This window comes from Marmota monax, unplaced genomic scaffold, assembly GCF_021218885.2.
Source record: "Marmota monax isolate L192 unplaced genomic scaffold, Marmota_monax_Labrador192_F-V1.1 WCK01_AAM20220418_F8-fsc00022, whole genome shotgun sequence".
Lineage (NCBI taxonomy): Eukaryota > Metazoa > Chordata > Mammalia > Rodentia > Sciuridae > Marmota > Marmota monax.
Window position 1 is genome coordinate 25,161,040 of NW_026695215.1, and position 16,810 is coordinate 25,177,849.

Sequence of the window (16,810 nt, forward strand, 5' to 3'; positions counted from 1 at the left end):
ATTCCCACACTGGGTTCCTTAAACTGTGTGATGACTCTAGTGTTTTATCCAAGATCCCAAGGAGAGGTAGTTCCCTTGGCTGCCTCACAGCAGGTTTGACCTGGCCTTCTCCAGAAGCTCTAGTTGGAGCTCTGAATCCCAGGTGTTTTGGGCCACTGGTCCCTAGTATACCCCTGCACTCCCACCCTACCTGAGGCATGGTCATGGAGGAATTTTTTTTTTTTTTTTTTTTTAATGTAGTGCTAAGGATCAAACCCAGGGCCTCATACATGCTCTACACCCCCAGCCCCATCATGGAGGATTTTGAAGTGGCTGCACCCTTTACTTGTTATTTTGAGACTAAAACCATTGATTGGGAGCAGTGTGCTTATCCTTCCTGATCTGGCCAACTTACCTGTCTCTTTCCTTCTATCCTGAAGTGGGCATTTACATAGTGTTTGCAAAAAAGAATGTTTTGGGTGTCCTTTGCTGCTAGTATTAAGGCACTTACAGGTATGAAACAAACACCCCTTGGAAACCCAGAGCCACTGTGTCACAGGTGATACCTGTGATACATCACGAGGATCCTCATGGGCACATGGAAGTGAGCTACCCCTGTGTGACAAGATGTGGGGATGCAGCTTGACCCAAGCGTGACCTGCCCAAAAAAGGTCCCTCCTACTTTCTGGGTTCCTTGGCCAGTTGGTATCCCTTTAGGCCCATGTTTGCTGAAGTCCTCTACACATAGCAGTATGAGCAGAGTGGATTGTGGGTATCCAGGTCTCTCCTTAAGTTCCCTATTGCTTACAAGCTGTGACCAGTTCCTAATGTTTGGGTCTGGGGGCTGTGGTGATATCATTCCACACCTCCTGGGCTCCTGGTGACCTGTGTAAACTCTCTGTTGGTTTATCTCTGATCCTGAGTTGGAATTCCCTTTTTGAGGTGGAGGTTGAGGGATAATAGCAGTCTGTGTCCTCACTGATATCTACCATGGAGCCAGGAAAAAGGCCTGCAGATTTGGACTTGATGAAAAGTGGATTGTTTCTGGACAGTCACTACTCAGGGCATCATGATGGGAGGTTCACCCCTTGTGGAGCAGTTGGGCCCTTGTGTGGCATCCAGGGATGGCTCTTAAGATGAGGCCTTCTAGATTGGTCCCTCCTCTCCACCACCACTTTAGAGGCAGAGAAGTGTTAGAGTGGAGGTGGTACAGGCAGTGAATGAGGCAGGAGAGCAGGTGGAGGAGAGTGAGAGTCCTGTGTCTGGGGCATTCCCCCAAGCCTGGCATGCCAGTCTCAGCCCTCTTCAGAAGTAACTGACTCCAGGTGTTTGGTGTTCTTTTTTTTTTTTTTTAATATTTATTTTTTAGTTTTTGGCAGACACAACATCTTTGTTTGTATGTGGTGCTGAGGATCGAACCCGGGTCGCACGCATGCCAGGCGAGCACGCTACCGCTTGAGCCACATCCCCAGCCAATGTTTGGTGTTCTTGGCATTTATAGTAGAGTGGGACTTCTGTTGCCCGTCCTTGGAGGGAGGTTGTCTCCCTTGGGTGGCCTGGCCAGATGAAAGGCTATAGTGTGGTGTCCACACACTGACTCTGTTTGCCCTTGTGGTGCTGGGGAAATCTAAGGATCCTTGAGCCACCTTCCCTGCTCCACCCTCCTGCCACTGGCTGCTCCTCTGCTACCTTTGTCTTAGGTGAGGGCCTAGGGTGGCCTTCATCCTAGTGTAGGCAGTGGGGTCTCTGCATTCTGTCTCTGGACTGCAGAGACCCTCAGCTCCTCTCTAGACTGCCTCCTAGAGTTCCTGGTACTTGGAGAGTGTTGTTCAGATATAAATATCATGTTACGTAAATCCTTGGCTGTCTCCCCTTAGTGTACTTGGGAACATGTCTTCACACTCCCCAGTACATCAGCACATCAGCTGGGCTGGCATCTGAGGGGCTCCTTGTACCCCTCTGTTGAGGGCTGTTTGATGGTGGGTATGTTACTGGTCCAGTGTGTTCTGAAGCCTCTCTCTGCTGAGATGAGGGCTTGGTTTGCAAACTTGCCTTTATGTTTGTGACAGTGCTGACTTTGCAAGATCATGATTACCTTAGCCACTAGTTCGCCTCACTAGACCATGATAGTGGGTGCAAAGTCACTGGGGGCTTTCTTGGCAGCAACTCTTAAGAGTCTGTGATGAGCAGGTCCATGCACTGGCTGTGGACTTGCTCCACCCAGAACATGCCCTCAGCTTTGAGGAAAGGCTGTGTGACCTACTGAGGCTTCTGGACACCCAGCTCATCAGCCACTTTCTGATTTCCACTTGGTGCTAGGCACTAAGCTGGTAATAGGGACTCAACTCTGCTCCTGCCTGAGGGCAGTCAGGGGACACGGAGGGCAAGAGTTTTCTGTGCCCATGGAAACAAGGGGAAAAAGGGCTTCATGGCTGGAAGAACCAACAGCTGGGCCAACTGGATCTTGGAGAGTAAGGAACAAAGTGGGCTTGGGCTAGGATGGTGGGGAAGAGGGTCGTGGATGGGGTTGAGCTGCCAAGTGGGTAATGTGGCAGAACTTGGAGTTGTAAGGGACATGGTACAGAGAGAAGAGAGACATCCATGCTGGCACTGAGGTCTGAGGGCTCGCTCTGTGGACTTAACCTGGTAGCATCCCTGGACTGCAGAGACCCTCAGCACATGTGGGTGCTGACGTGTAGATGGAGAAACTGAGACTCAGTGCAATCAAGGTGCTTGTTCACGGTCTCAGGGTGGGCCAGTAGGGAGGCTAGGATGGGAGCCCAGTACCAACTGGCTCCTGAAATTGTCTTAGCCTTGTGATTGCCTGTCCCCATACCCCCCCCCCCCAGAATATTGGCATTGTATTGGCATTTTGAGGGTTTAATTTTCCATTTGGTTTTCCTAAAGTAACAATATAAAACAGATTAAACACTATGTTTGTATGTTCTCTTCTGCCCTGGCTTGACTGCTGGGTGTCATGAGAGAGGGTGAAGGAATCACTTGATTCCTCTGGTTTGCCACATCCATTTCCTCTTCCTTGGTTCTCCTACTGTCCACCCTTGACTCTGGATGAGTCTTCTCCTGGCCTTTGATTGTGCCACTCTCCTGGGAGATTAATGTGGGATGATCCACGACCTGTGCTGAGCCAAGGTTGGCCCTGATTGCCTGTCTCAGGCTTCAGCTTTGCTCTCTCAGCCTCCCAGCAAGAGTCTGACTGATGTCCTTCCCCCAGTACACAGTGCAGCGGTGAATGCCCTTTCTTTCCACCCATCGGGAAACTACCTGATCACAGCCTCCAGTGACTCAACCCTGAAGATCCTGGACCTGATGGAGGGCCGGCTGCTCTACACACTCCATGGGCATCAGGTGAGAGGCATCATCCTGGTACTGAGTAGCATGGAGTGGGGCAGAGGTGCAGCCTTGATGCCAGTGCAGGTCAGAGTTCAGGGTTGGAACCCACTGTGGTCCCTTCAGAACCTGTGCAATAAGTAAGATGTATATATGAGATAGCCACCTTTATGACCACCAGGGAAATGGTGGCCTTTCCCATAGCCACCTTTATGACCACCTTTCTGGGCTGATCGCTGGGGTTGGGCCTGGTGTAGCTGAGAAGGGAGTAAGGGAGGCAGATTGGGTGGGGTGTGGGAAGGGCATCATCTGGGCATGGTTTGCAAACTCCCCCCGGGATAGGTGGCTAAATGGAATCTGTCCCCTAATGACCTCAGATATCCCTTCGTCTAGTGGTTGAATAGAGCTCTGGAACCCATGCCCTGTGTCACCATCAGAGTTCCCAAGGATTCTGGGGTGGGCTGACATCCAGGCTTCAGAGATAGACAATGAATGTGTGTTGCAGAGATTGAGGCACAGACCTGGGAATTTTTGAAATTCAATCAAAGGAGTAGTGCCCTTCTGTCTGACTGACTTCAAAGCATCCAGTACCCTGGACTGCCTGGGTGGTTGGTGGCCAGTGTAAGGCCCCTATGGATTGGCTATGGGAGCTGGGCTTCATGCCCCTCTCACTAGCAGCTGACTTGGGTTCAGGCCTCTCATACTCACCCTACCAGCAAGTGTGGCCTAGCTGTGCCTTGCTCAGCAGATCAGTCATCACAGTATCTCCTGCTAGCACAAAGTTATTGTGTTTAAGTGGGTAGGGAGTGTGCAGTTCAGAGATTTTTTCTTTATCTCCTCTACCTATGAGCCGGAGACAGACAGATGAGTGAGGTCCTGGGATGCTAGGCCAGTATGGGAATCCAGTATAGGCATTGAGCCAAGGGCTTTCAGCTGCTGTTTGGGGTTCATTGCCTTCTGGGTTAGGGAGCATGGGGGGGCCTTTTGGCCATGGCCGGGGGTTGGGGACATAGGCCTTTATTTTTGTCTCCTTGGGACCTGGAGGCTCCTTGCTATCCCCCAGCCTTGTGGTGACTCCTAGTCTTCCCTGTCAGAGACACATTATAGGACCAGCTGGGCCGTTCTCCCTGGGCCAGCACATCCAAGTGGAATGTGCAGCCAGCCTGGGCTTGGGTGACTGCTGGTCCTGGTGTAAGCCTGCTGGAGTCACTTCTATTACCCCTTGGGCAAGTCGTATTTAAAGTAATGTGTAAGCAGTTTAGGACATTATAGATAGGAGGGCATGTGAACACCATGTGACTGCTGCTACTGCATTTGCTCACTATAAGCAGAACAAAAAGCATTACATAGAAACAGCACGGAAATAGGTGCATATCAGGTGATCACCCAGGACATTTTGTTTTCTTTCTTTCTTTCTTCTTTTTTTTTTTTTATGTGAGGGACCTTCAAACAGCCAATTCCCCTGTCAACCTGAGCACACTTCAATGTGGTATCTAAAATGTCATTGCTGGTGTTCAGGCACAGCATCCAGCACCTAAAGACACACCTGTTGACATTGTTCTCCCTGTGAAACAGGGAACGTGAGCATCTCCTTGTCTGTGTTAAACCTGGACATGTGGTAACTAAGTTGAGGAGTTGAAGATCTGTGGGTGTGGAGTACAGGAAAATGGTTCCATGGAATCACTGGGTCATTTCTTCATCAGGACACCAAACTCACAGTGCCAGAAAGAAACTAGGTGACCTGTGTTCATGTTGTCATTCATTTGTTTAGCATCCACTCTGGCTTACTAGGATGGTCATGAGGGAGATAGAATGGATGTCATGGGGAAGTTGACAGCTGAAGGCAGGATGAGATGAGTTGGAAGACTGAGAGAGGCAGGCTAAGTCTTCAGAGGTACTTGGAGGGTTGGGTAAAGGTGGGCAGACCCTGCCTCTGTCTCAGTGTAGTTCAGATGAAGATGGTAGTGAGGATATGAGGCTCTAATTTTTTTCTGCTCCCAATCCCCCAAACTCCCTATTTAAAACAGAAACTTAGGACTGGTGTGCCACAGGTTTTAGGGACTTTTCTTCCTGGAATAGTTGTGACACCCAGCCCCACTGTGGATGCTGCAGGTGTCAGGTGTGGGAGGTCATGGGTTGGACCTGCTCTGGGTTCCACAGGGGCTGAAGATGGGCTATCCAAAATTGCTTGTCTCTGCCCTATCCCTGATCTGGCTTTACTCCTTGCTTCTTTCTAGAGAATGTTGATTCTCTGCCTACTCTCCTCCTCAAGACCTGTGGTGAGACCACCATGCACTCCCAGCTGGTGGTGGCACCTTGGTGCTGTTTTTCACAGTTGGCTCTGGTCGAAGGTCCCCAACATGGACAGACCTGACTTAATTTCCTCACCCATTCTGCAGTGTGGGGTGGCTGACTTGAGAGGGCTTTCATTTGGGGTGCTCACAAGTGATGTGGAAGCAGCATCAGGATTAAGAGTCCAGTCTCAGGGCTGATGTAGGGATGTGAGTGCATGAGCACACGTGGGAAAGGGCTGCGCATGAGAGAGCTGTGTTTACCCCAAGCAAAGCCCAGCTCACCCTCCTGGCTTTGCCCCCTGGGTGAGGGTAATTCAGAATCCGCTAATGTTGGCTTCCAAAGTAGGGATTTTACAAGTTGAACAGCCTTCATTTGGGCAGTTGGCTAAAATACAGAGCACACAACTGGACCGAATTCCTAATGCTTATGGAAATCCATGACCAGGAGTGGGGTCTGCTATGCTGAGTTCCAAGGGGGAAAATCCCTAGAGGCTGGTCAGTGCTGTCTGTTCATAATTATGAGAGTTTGTGAGATACTGGTAAGTACATTTGGCTCAGCTCCAGGAAGAAGTTCTACGTATTACCCTCTGACTGAGCCCCAGGAGTCACCCTAAATGCAGATGCATCCCAAAGGGCGTTGACCAGTGGCTGAGCTCTGACTGGGTTCTCTGCCACAGGTGTTTAATCCTCAGAATTTGCTTTGTGAAACTCATTCCCTCTTTCATCCTTCCAGGAAGATGTGCAGGTGGGCTCTTCGGTGACGAACTTTCACATTCTGTTCTAGGAGATGGTGATGTGGGGGCTGGTGGCCAAGTGCCTGATTGAACACAGCTGCTATCAGCCACTTCCTGCTTTGTGTGGCTTAGCAGCTTCAGGGCTCCCAAGTGGGACTGGCTGCCCAGGGATTCCATCCTGTAGATAAGGAGGAAGGCAGATATGAAAGCACTTTTGAGTCCAGGTGGTGAAACAGAGCTGTCTAGACTTGTAATGGGGTCTCATGCCTCTGAAAGTGGCCCAGCTGGGACAAGTACCTAGCTCTGTGCAGTTTCTACCATACTCACTCGGCCTCACACACATTTTAACATTCAAGTTGTGATTTCACTCTTGTTTTTGGATCACTGGTCTGAGTGAGATATCAGCAGGCCTCATGGTCGCTTGGATCCCAGTCTTGTTACTACATACTTATTCTGGTCTAGCAAGAGGGAACCCCATGAAACTTTGGTCTGGATTTGGAGGTCCTATTAGTGTAGCCCTGGGGGATCCATGAGAGGGAGGGCCACTGAGTTTTCTAGTCAGTGGGACAGCCACTCCCTCACAGAGGCTTCCATTTTCACATCTGTGAGAAGAGGATGATGCAGGCTAGGGTGAAGCCAACATAGAGGTCAGCTTCAGGGAGCTGCTCTGGAGTGAAGCAGACCTTGACCAGAAGGAGGGCTAAGTGGGTACTAGGAAAGTGCTGTGTCCTGAGGGCAAGACTGAAGCAGGCCCCTCTGGGGAGACCATGGGGGAGGATCCCCCATAGGAGAAAGAAGGGTCAGGGCTGCAGTGCTGTTTGGTAGCACTTTTCTTGTCTAGACTAAGGTCAGAATCACCTGGTGTGATTTTCCTTTGTCTTCTAAAGCACAGGGATCTCCAGGTTGAAGGACTTGCTAGTGCCAGATGAGATCAGGATCATCCAGTACCCTGAGTCTCCTGGCTGGACTTCTATGCTGGCATTGAGGGTATTTCATCAGCCAGGGAGTCTGACCATGCATACAGTTTGGTGGTTCTTTGGTGCAAAATGGGCCACACTTCCCATTGGCTCATTTGAAGGACCTTTTGTTCGGAAAGCCCTATTTTGGGGCCAGGGAGTTGTTTGGATCCACATTGGGCTGCTATAACAAGATTCCTGAGACTGAATAATTTAGAAAAGTCAGAAATTTATTTCTCATAGTTTTGGAGGCTAGCAGGACAAAAATTAAGGTGATGGTACTGTTGGGGGCTGTTCTCTTCTTTGACTGAGGCCAAGTACTAGGAAGCATTTTGTGAGGGAGGGCTCATACCATCTTAGTGGTAGATGATGAACAATGCCCAGTTTTCTGAGGAAACCCCTGATGTCTCCAGGAACAGCTCATACCTCCCCATTCCTCATTTTGAAAAATTATAGGTGCTCTCCCAACTTGTTCAGCCTGAGCAGCCTAAGCTCCAGGAAGCTCCAGATAGCAGAGGAAAGGGCTGCAAAGGGGCTGCATTAGCCTGGTGCGCCCCCTCCTCTTACAGCAGGGAGCACCAGTGGGAGAGGGAAGGGCTTTCCTACTGAATGTGACTGTCATTTGAAGCCTCGTGCCCCAAGTGAAACTCTCACAGCTTTGTGTGGGGGAAAGGTGCTAGAAATACGATTTATTTTTCTGTATTTTCTAAAACATAATCTTGAGCCGTGCTCATTTGGTTTAAATCCCCTACAGCTATTTGGGAGAGGGTGGTGGGCGGTCCGTGGGCAGAGAGTTAAATCTGGTGTTGGTGGCTGTGCAGTTGGTGTGTGTGTCACTGCAGAGTGACTGAGCTGCACGCAGTTCCATGCGTCCAGCTGGCCCATCATGTGGATGAGCATCCCTCACCTTAGGCCAGACCTGCACAGGGGCTACTGACAACAGCGGGCACTCAGACTCTGAGTGCAGGGTCCACAGATGTTTCCTGGGCACATGTGCAATGCCAGGCCCTAGGCTGGAGCTGGGGAAATGGCAACAAAAAGAGACTCACCCTGGAGGAGAGGAGACTGCAGTATGACAAGAATCCTGGGAGGCTGTCCCTTAGGCTGCTCCAGGCAGAAGGAATCTCTGAGAATGCCTTTAACCCTTGTTTCTTGGAGTACTCTATAGCTCTTGTTCAAATCATCTTATTTGGGGTTCTTTTTTTTTTTTTTTTGGCAGGGCGGGGGCTGAGGATTGAACCCAGGGCCTTGTGCATGTGAGGCAAGCACTCTACCAACTGAACTATATCACCAGCACTCCAGTCATCTCATTTTTGGAGGATTATTTCAGTTTTCAGGAGGGTCATACCTAGCTTGGATGGTTGGCCCCACTTGAGAGATGAAGGGACACAAAAAGAGAGATCAGCTCATTTATTCTACTCTAATAACCTGGAGTCAGCCTGGCCTTTTGTGCCCTGCCAGCAACTCAGAGTTGAGAGCTGGGAGCAGGTGTTTTGGGACAGGTTTGGGAAAGAGCCTGGGCAGCACCTCTTGCACAGAGGGCAGTCCTTGTTTGTTAGGTTGTGATGACCCTATTGGCCATCACACCGACATAAGAGCCTCAGTCACAATAGCACTGTGGACCCCACAGCTGATTGCAGGAGCCCCTGGTGGGTGTTTGTGGAAGAGTAACTTGGTAGGTTGGGTTGCACTTTCTTTGCCTGAACATGGGGGTCAGAGGCCAGAGCACCCCATGCCAGAGGATTCTTAGTCCACCTTGGTCTCTGTATCTGTTTGATGGCCACTCTTCTTTTACCTGTGACTCAAAGGACATGTGCATATGAAAGCCAGTGAAAAATATTTTACAGCTCTTATGAGGTTGGTAGGTGAGGGTACCTGGCTAGACTTTTGCCAGCATGGCCGTTGTGGGCAAAGTGGTCCGAGTTCAGGAATGTATAGGCCTCATCGAGTCAGGTGGGAGGGTGCAGAAAGTAGAGAATCTTGCAGAGGCTCTTGGGGGGAGCTGAGTGATAGTCATACTCTGCAGTCTAATCTTCTAGTTATCATGGGCTCCTTTTTTCTTCTTTTTGCATGAAAAAGAACTGGACAGCATAGTTCCCTAGAGTCTGAAAATTGGCAAGGGAAAAGAAGTGTATAGTAAAATGATTGGTGTGGGTCCAGCCAAGCCTAAGGGTAGTAGGGTTGGGAAGAGAGTAGGGTGGACACCAGGTATGTTCAGTGCTCATGATAAGAGTAAATAGGATCATCTCATAAAGGACTTGAGTGGTCCATCAAGGGAAGGGGCTGGCCTTGATTGACCCTGTAAAGCATTCCTACCCAAGAACCTGGTGAGGAAGTCTGACAGGGATGAGGCTTCATCAAGTGGGCCCCTGGGTGCTCAGGGCATGCAGGAGCCACACTGAAGGTTCAGCCGAGAGCCACTGCTCAGGTTATACCAAGAAGTCCCTGTAGAAACAGAGCTGTTTAGACTTGTATGGAGTCTCATGCCTCTGAAAGGCACCTGGCCTGTGGGAAGAAAGAACTTGGCAACAACCCTGCCTGGTAACTAATTAAATGAAAGGAACCAGGCATGGTGGCACATGCCTGTAATGTCAGTGAATTAGAAGGCTGAGGCAGGAGGATCACAAGTTCAAGACCAGCCCAGGCAACTTAATGAGATCCTGTCTCAAAAAGTAAAGAGCTGGGAATATAACTCAGCCATAAAGCACTGCTAGGCTCAATCCCCAGTATCGTCTGGTACGTGGTACACACCTGTAATCCTAGCAGTTTGGGAGACTAAGACAGGAGGATTGTGAGTTTAAAGCCAGCCTTAGCTATTTATCGTGGTCCTAAGCAACTCAATGAGTTCCAATCCCCCTACTGAGCTGTGGACCGCTGGGCTGTCCTGCTGCTGGGCACAGTCTCTAAATAAAATACAAAATAGGGCTGAGTATGTGGCTCAGTGGTTGAGTGCCCCTGATTTCAATCCCTGGTACCCCAAAACAATATAACTAAAAAATAAAAAAATAGGATACCATGAAGACAGAACAGTCTTAAAGACTGTTACCATATCTTATCTGATCTCTGGCACTGATAAGCAGCCACATCCCAATCCCCCTTAGTTTAGAAACTGCACTTGCAAATAACTGGTGGCGTAAAAAGGAACTCACGATGGAAACTAAACATTTGCAAGGGAATGACAGTGAAAACATCACATACTAGAAACTTCTGAGATTTATCTAAGATGGCCGTCAGAGGCAAATTTGTAGCCTGAGTGAATTTATTTAAGATGAAGAAAGACGAAAATTCAATGAATGAAGGGCTGGGGATATAGCTCAGTTGGTAGACTGTATGCCTCGTATGCACAAGGCCCTGGGTTTAATCCCCAGCATCAAAAAAAAAAAAAAAAAAGTGAAATTCACTGAATAAAGAACTCAGTGCAGGAGGCTATGAAAAGAAGAGCATTCAGAAAGGGAAGATCTTTTCTAGCTCAGCACTTGAGGAATAGCAAGTGGTCAGTCAGGTGAGCTGGAACATTGGTTAGGGAAAGGAAAGGCCTGGCAAGATTGGCAGGGGCTAGGCTCTCCTGCCCCTTGAAGACCAAGCCCCAAAGGGCATTAGTGTTGGAGAGTCCTGTCTATATAGTCATGTGGTGCTTAACAACAGGGGCAAAGTTCAAGAAATGCATCGTTAGGTGATTTTGTCATTGGGCATCATACCATGTGCTTAATACAAACTAACAGAACTACAGCATCACTAGGTGATATAATCTGATGGGACTACTGTCATCCATTTGGACCTTTGAGTGCCTGGGGCTACTTGCGTGGGCTTTGGACAGATAAGCAGGAGCCTCCGTGGGAATCTGGTCTTTACAGGATGTGGAGGCACCTAGTGCAGGAACCTTGTGGTCCTCTTGGTAAATAAATGGACACTGCTGGGGAGGACTGTGGGCTCCAGAGGGCACACCCATCACTGACTCTGTCCCTGAGATTTTGAGACTTCGTCTCATGGGAAAGCACCCGCACGTTTTACCCGGGAGCACTCCCAGTGCCTGCCCTCTGGTTCCAGTCTCCCTACTGAGCTGTGGACCGCTGGGCTGCCCTACTGCTGGGCACAATTTCTATTGGGTCTACTGCTGTTGCTGTGTTCTGTTTCTGACATCTTGTTCTCAGCTTGGCATCTGGTGGTTGAATGATAACAGGAGAGGAAAGTGACCCACAAGTCTTCAGTTCCTTAGTTGCTCTTCCTTCTTGCAAACCTGCCATTACTCATTAAACTCTGGGCAGCCAACTGCCCATCTTTTTTTGAAATTCCATGTACTGTTTTATTCCTTTTTCTTTGTTTCCTCCTTGTTTTTACTCAAAATGAAAATCATTTTTGTTGTTTTTATTTTGTAGCAATGCCATACACTCATTAAAAAATTTAAAGTATGAAAATGGCAAACGTTTCCAAGAAGTAACCTGAATTTGCACCACCTCTCACAAGCTCCTTGCTGATTGTCCTGTTAGCTCCTTGCTGATTGTCCGCTTGAAAGTGTACCCAAGTGATGCATGGCCCACCCCCACATACTCAGGCTCAGCACTGCAGCCAGCATTACACAAATGGAGTCACATGGCCCATGATGTCTTGCACCTGGTATTTCATGCTCATTGATATTAGTGGACATTGTTCACCATCAGTGAAAGTGGATCCACTTTAACCTGGCTAATGGCAACTGAGGATTCCTGGGTCTTCTGGGAATGTGCTCTGGGCTGTGTGGAGAAGGCAGGTAGCTGACAGGTGTAAGCTTTGCCTTTGTGTCCTCAGGCCTTATCCACTGATCGCCTGCCCCCATTGCCCTGCTTGGAAGGATAAATGCACAAAGTGTCCTCTGAGGATTAAGTGGGCTGATACCAGTGAAGTGCTCTGAGCCAGTGTTAGCTGGTGTTGCACTTTTCTTTGTCACCCATTATGAGCACCTCTGAGAGGAAGAGCTGTAGGTGGATTCCAGAAGCATGTGTAGGCATGCTTCCCATGTGCCTGAGCTAGGTTGGCACTCTCCTAGAGAAGCAGAAACTGACTTCCTCCATGGCCTAGGGGTGCCTTTCCAGCCCAAGCCACGTCTGGTCCTTTCTGGCATTGAGTGAAAGGTTCTTTCAAGTGTTCCTCTTGTCTACAGCTGAGGCTTCACTGCTGGAGTGCCCCTTAGTGGCAGCTGGGGCTCTTGTCACTCCCAGCGATGGTCTAGAGGAACTGAGGTTTGTGTCAGTGGCTGTGCTGCCCTCATCTAAGAGAAAACCTCTTTTATCTGGTTTTACTTGGGAAATGCCAGGTACTAGTCATAATAAAAGTTCAGTTGGGAAGAAGAGATGGTTGCAGTTGTGGTTATGTGGCCAAACAGATTCTTGTTGGCTCATCTTTCTGGAATGAATTTCAGGCATATGGGAAAGAACCTTCTTGCTCTACTAGGAGATCATGCCCTTCCTGTAAGCCTGGACCTGTCTGATGACCCTCAGAGTGCTACCTGGCACATGCTGGCATTCCTCTTCAGATGGTCATGCTGATCTTCAGCATGTGGGAAGCCAGAGCAGGCACCTTTTCACCCAAGGCCCAACTCAGAGAAAATGGCATACATGTTACATGGGCATGTCACATTAGTCCACTGCCTAGGCACCTTCAGTAATTCCCCACCCCAGGCTCCTTCCTGCCAACTGGGTCCCCAACTGTGCACTATTTACTTGAATAATTGGCTCCTCTTTGGGGCCTCCACCTCTCTGGTCAGTAGCAGGCTAGTGTTGGGGAGGAGACTGGCCTGGGTCAGAGGGGTGAGTTCTGGCCCAGTTCTGCAGCCTAGGGTAAGTCAGTGCATTTCTCAGACCTCCAGCTTCTTGTTGGGGAAGCAAGGACCAGAATGCTAGCTCGGCAGGACTGCAAGTGTAAACTGCCCTGTTTACTCATCTCTGCCCACCTGTGATCTCACGGCCTGGGCCTTTGTCCTGTTGAAGTGCTCAGAAACAGAGGTCTCATTAGTGTCCCTTGCATTGACCACACACAGTCTCCCCAGTCAAAGGATGAGGAGAACTGGGGGCTGAATGGACTCTTGGTCCTTTGTCCTGCTGATGCTTTCATTCAAGAACTGCTAGTTTTCTTCCTGTATGTTTAGACTCTACTGTGACCTTTATTCTTTATCATTTGTTTTGATAGGGACCTGCCACCACTGTTGCCTTTTCAAGAACAGGGGAGTATTTTGCTTCTGGAGGCTCTGATGAACAGGTAAGTTAAGAATGACCTGAAGAGTCTGAGCCCCCAACCGGTGCCTGGAGGCCACGTGGAGGATGGGCCAGGGTGGCTTTCAGCAACCTTCCTCTAAGACCCTTGGGGTGGGACACTGAGATTCAAAGCCCTTGCTGCTCAAGTTAGCATGGGTTAGTAGGAGTCTGAGCTATTGTTGCCGTAAAAAAGTTGAAGTTTTTTAGTTCTTTTTCTGATGATAAATAGATAAGAATCATTGTGTCCTCACTGTGGACTTGGCAACACAGTGTGTCAGGAGCTTCAGACCTCATTTAATTCTCACAATAGCCTTATGGGGCACATCCTCTCATCTCCCTATTTTTTTTTTTAAATATTTTTAGTTGTAGATGGACACAATACTTTTATTTATTTTTTAATGTGGTGCTGAGAATTGAACCCAGTGCCTCTTGCATGCTAGGCAAGTGCTCTACCACTGAGCCACAACCCCAGTCCCTCATCTCCCTATTCTTTAGATGAAGAAACTGTCCCAGCAGATGAAAGAGGTGGGACAGGCACTGGTTCTGCCTGATTTCAGAACTGTGCCCTGCCCTGGGAACCTCTCCTCCAGCATCTGCTGCCCTTTGCTCTCCAGCCCACTTGTGCTGTATTTAAGGGGGTCAGTATTTCAATATCCGTGGCTACAGAGAAAGCACATTGTGAGGAAGTCCTATCTCGCCTCATCATCCTTTGCACAGAGGCTTTCTCCTGTCAGCCTTGGTGCTTCCTATCCAGACTGCTATACACCAATGAGCCTGGCACTGGGAGGCCAGGAGCACTGAGGAGTCCACCCCTCGCAGACTCTCACCAGAGTGCCTGCGCAGTGCCTCTTGTCCAGAAAACTGCATTCTCTTGAGGTAGTGAGGAAAGGGTGGCTACTGTGAGCCATCATTGACCTGGTAGATTGCCAAGAACATTCATGCCACGGGTCCTGGGCCTCACAGCTTTGGCTGCTTAGCCAGGACATGTCCTGTCAGTCCTGCATGAGCCCCAGCCCCAGCCAAATGTACTGATTTTGGTTGGGTGTTTGCCAGTAAGGTAGAGGGTAACTGGGGTCTCTTTGGTCACAGCTTAGATAATAGATAACAGGTGTTCACCCTGCCCTAGCCCTACATTAGCAGCCACGAGAGGAAGAAAGCAAAGAGGAGCCTGAGGCTTCCCTGAGCATGGATGCCTGGCTCATTGCTTAGAAAACACAGGAACTGGTACAGTAGACTCTCATGGTAAAATGAATTCACATAGCATAAGAGGGTGCCTGGTGGAAAGTAAGCCTTCCACCTGTTCTATCCCATCCTCAGGCAGTCACAGCCATCAGCTCCTTGGCTGCCTTTTAAAATCTGCTTTATGAGGTTTTTTGGAGTTGAATCTGGCATTATTTCTTTGCACACGTACTAGCCACTGTGCTCCCAGTAATTTATTCAGCAGTTAGTTATGCACAATTATACAAGAACCCCATACACAAGAGCATATCTATGTCAGTATTCTGTCTGTAAAATGTGAATGAAAGACCACAGGTGCCTATCTCCCTGGGAGCAGTGACAAGTGGAGCTCCTTAGGGAGTAGTAAGGAGCCTCCAGGAGAAACAGGCTCATAGCTGTCTCAACAGGGATGGTATCCAGGGTGTGTCGAGCACTCATCTTGTGCACATATGGTAGTTTTTCTGTGGCCTCTGTTGATTGCTGACATGCTCCACAATTCCTCCACTTCCAGCCTTCCTGGAAGTGACCCCAGAAACATCTAACTACATAAGGCCAAAAGCCTCCAGCAGGGAGCGCTCTTGCTCCCCAGCAGAGCAGCTCCCTCGGCTTTTATGAAGGAGGCTCAATGTGATCCTGTTTATAGGAAGATAGATACTCAGAGTAGGGCACTTATTTTGTGGCCAAACTTAGTCTTAGAATAATGAGTGTCACTCTCTGGGTACCATGAGGCACTGACTGATTCCCTTACCTAGGGCCTCACAATAAGGGGTGGACCCAGGACCTTCACCCCAGTGGTTGGGCCTGGAATCCACATGTTCATCACTTCCCACAGTGTAACAGGCCAAGCTGCCACCAGCAGGAGCTTTCATTTTAGTGGGAAAATGTATGATGAACAAGGAAAAGGGACAAATGGATTAAATGTCTACTGACTCTGATGCTGAGATCTCTGTGACCTCCTTGGGCGGAAAGACCCAGCCAGTGCCACGGCCTGGTAGTCCTGCACAGTGGCACATCCATATTAGTGGCACATCCAGGTTCTCTTGAGGCCTGTTCCAAAAGCCTACTCCTCAGGAAGATGGGGCAAGTCCCAGAATTAAATTGGGGTGTCTGGTGGGAACAACCATGGGTCAGAACTTTAGAGATGGCCTCTGTGCCCATTTTTTCAATGAAGGAGGCAGGAAAGGTGATTTTTTTTTTCTTCTCATTCTCTGTGCCTATTGGTCTTGGCAGGTGATGGTTTGGAAGAGTAACTTTGATAATGTTGATTATGGAGAAGTCATAAAAGTACAGCGGCCCCCAGCCACCTTGGCTACCTCCACTGGGAATCTGGTAAGTAGGTTGGCAGGCAAATCTGAGCCTTGTGACTCTGGGTAGGGTCAGCATTGGCTCAGAGATGGTGGGGACTGGGTGCTTAGGTTGACCATGGGAAAGGGGCCCTAGTAAGATCCGGTCATCTACAAAATAATTCTCTGGCACTTGTGATGCTTTGATTCCAGTCTAGAGTGAACTTGTGAAATATAAAAGGGGAGAACAGCTCAGGTGCCCTGGCTCCTGGCCCATTTGGTGGGGGAGTGTTTCCATGGCACATGCATCTGCTGGATTGAGGCCCAAGGAAACAAAGGCTCTGTCCCATGCCAAGCCTGGGCCACAGGACCCAGGTGTGAGGTTCCTAGAGGGTTCAGGGCCCAAAACCACCACAGCTGGGACAAAATGGGAAAGGCCCCCAGTTCTTTTGGTCTCACTTCCTTCTTTTTAAAAACCATGGAGAGGAAGTTCCATGAACCATTTTTAGTGTCTTTGTTGATGAAAGGACATTCAGTGTACCTAGATTAAAATAGCTAGTATTTTTTGACACATATCTGGGGGGAAATGAAAGCTGATATAGTCTCATTAAATAAGGTCATATTCATCTTTGACTGAAATGTTAAAGCTGTGGTTGCAGAATCCCAAGGGTTTTAAGCTCCTATGGCCACAGGCTGGACCCCACTGGACCTTAGAGACAGAGTGGCCTCCTGCCACAGGCAGAAACTGGCCCAAACGGCAGGAAGTGGCTC

The 16,810-nt window shown here is 49.1% G+C and overlaps 2 protein-coding genes and 1 non-coding gene across 6 annotated transcripts in view; 1 reads left to right on the forward strand and 2 right to left on the reverse strand.

Annotated features, from left to right (window-relative positions):
* Glyctk (glycerate kinase) overlaps positions 1-16,810 on the reverse strand; it is a 264,580-nt gene that overhangs the window by 154,808 nt on the left and 92,962 nt on the right. The window lies entirely within an intron of this gene.
* Positions 1-16,810, forward strand: part of Poc1a (POC1 centriolar protein A) — a 71,347-nt gene that overhangs the window by 14,009 nt on the left and 40,528 nt on the right. For all 4 annotated transcript variants that reach the window (XM_046431298.2, XM_046431293.2, XM_046431297.2 and 1 more), the window contains 3 exons: positions 3,212-3,345; positions 13,474-13,542; positions 15,987-16,085. In XM_046431298.2, the coding sequence (XP_046287254.1) occupies positions 3,212-3,345; positions 13,474-13,542; positions 15,987-16,085 (302 nt within the window). The remainder of the gene's footprint in view (positions 1-3,211; positions 3,346-13,473; positions 13,543-15,986; positions 16,086-16,810) is intronic.
* Trnaa-agc (transfer RNA alanine (anticodon AGC)) lies at positions 13,937-14,009 on the reverse strand. Its single transcript has one exon. It is a non-coding gene; the product is annotated as a tRNA-Ala (tRNA).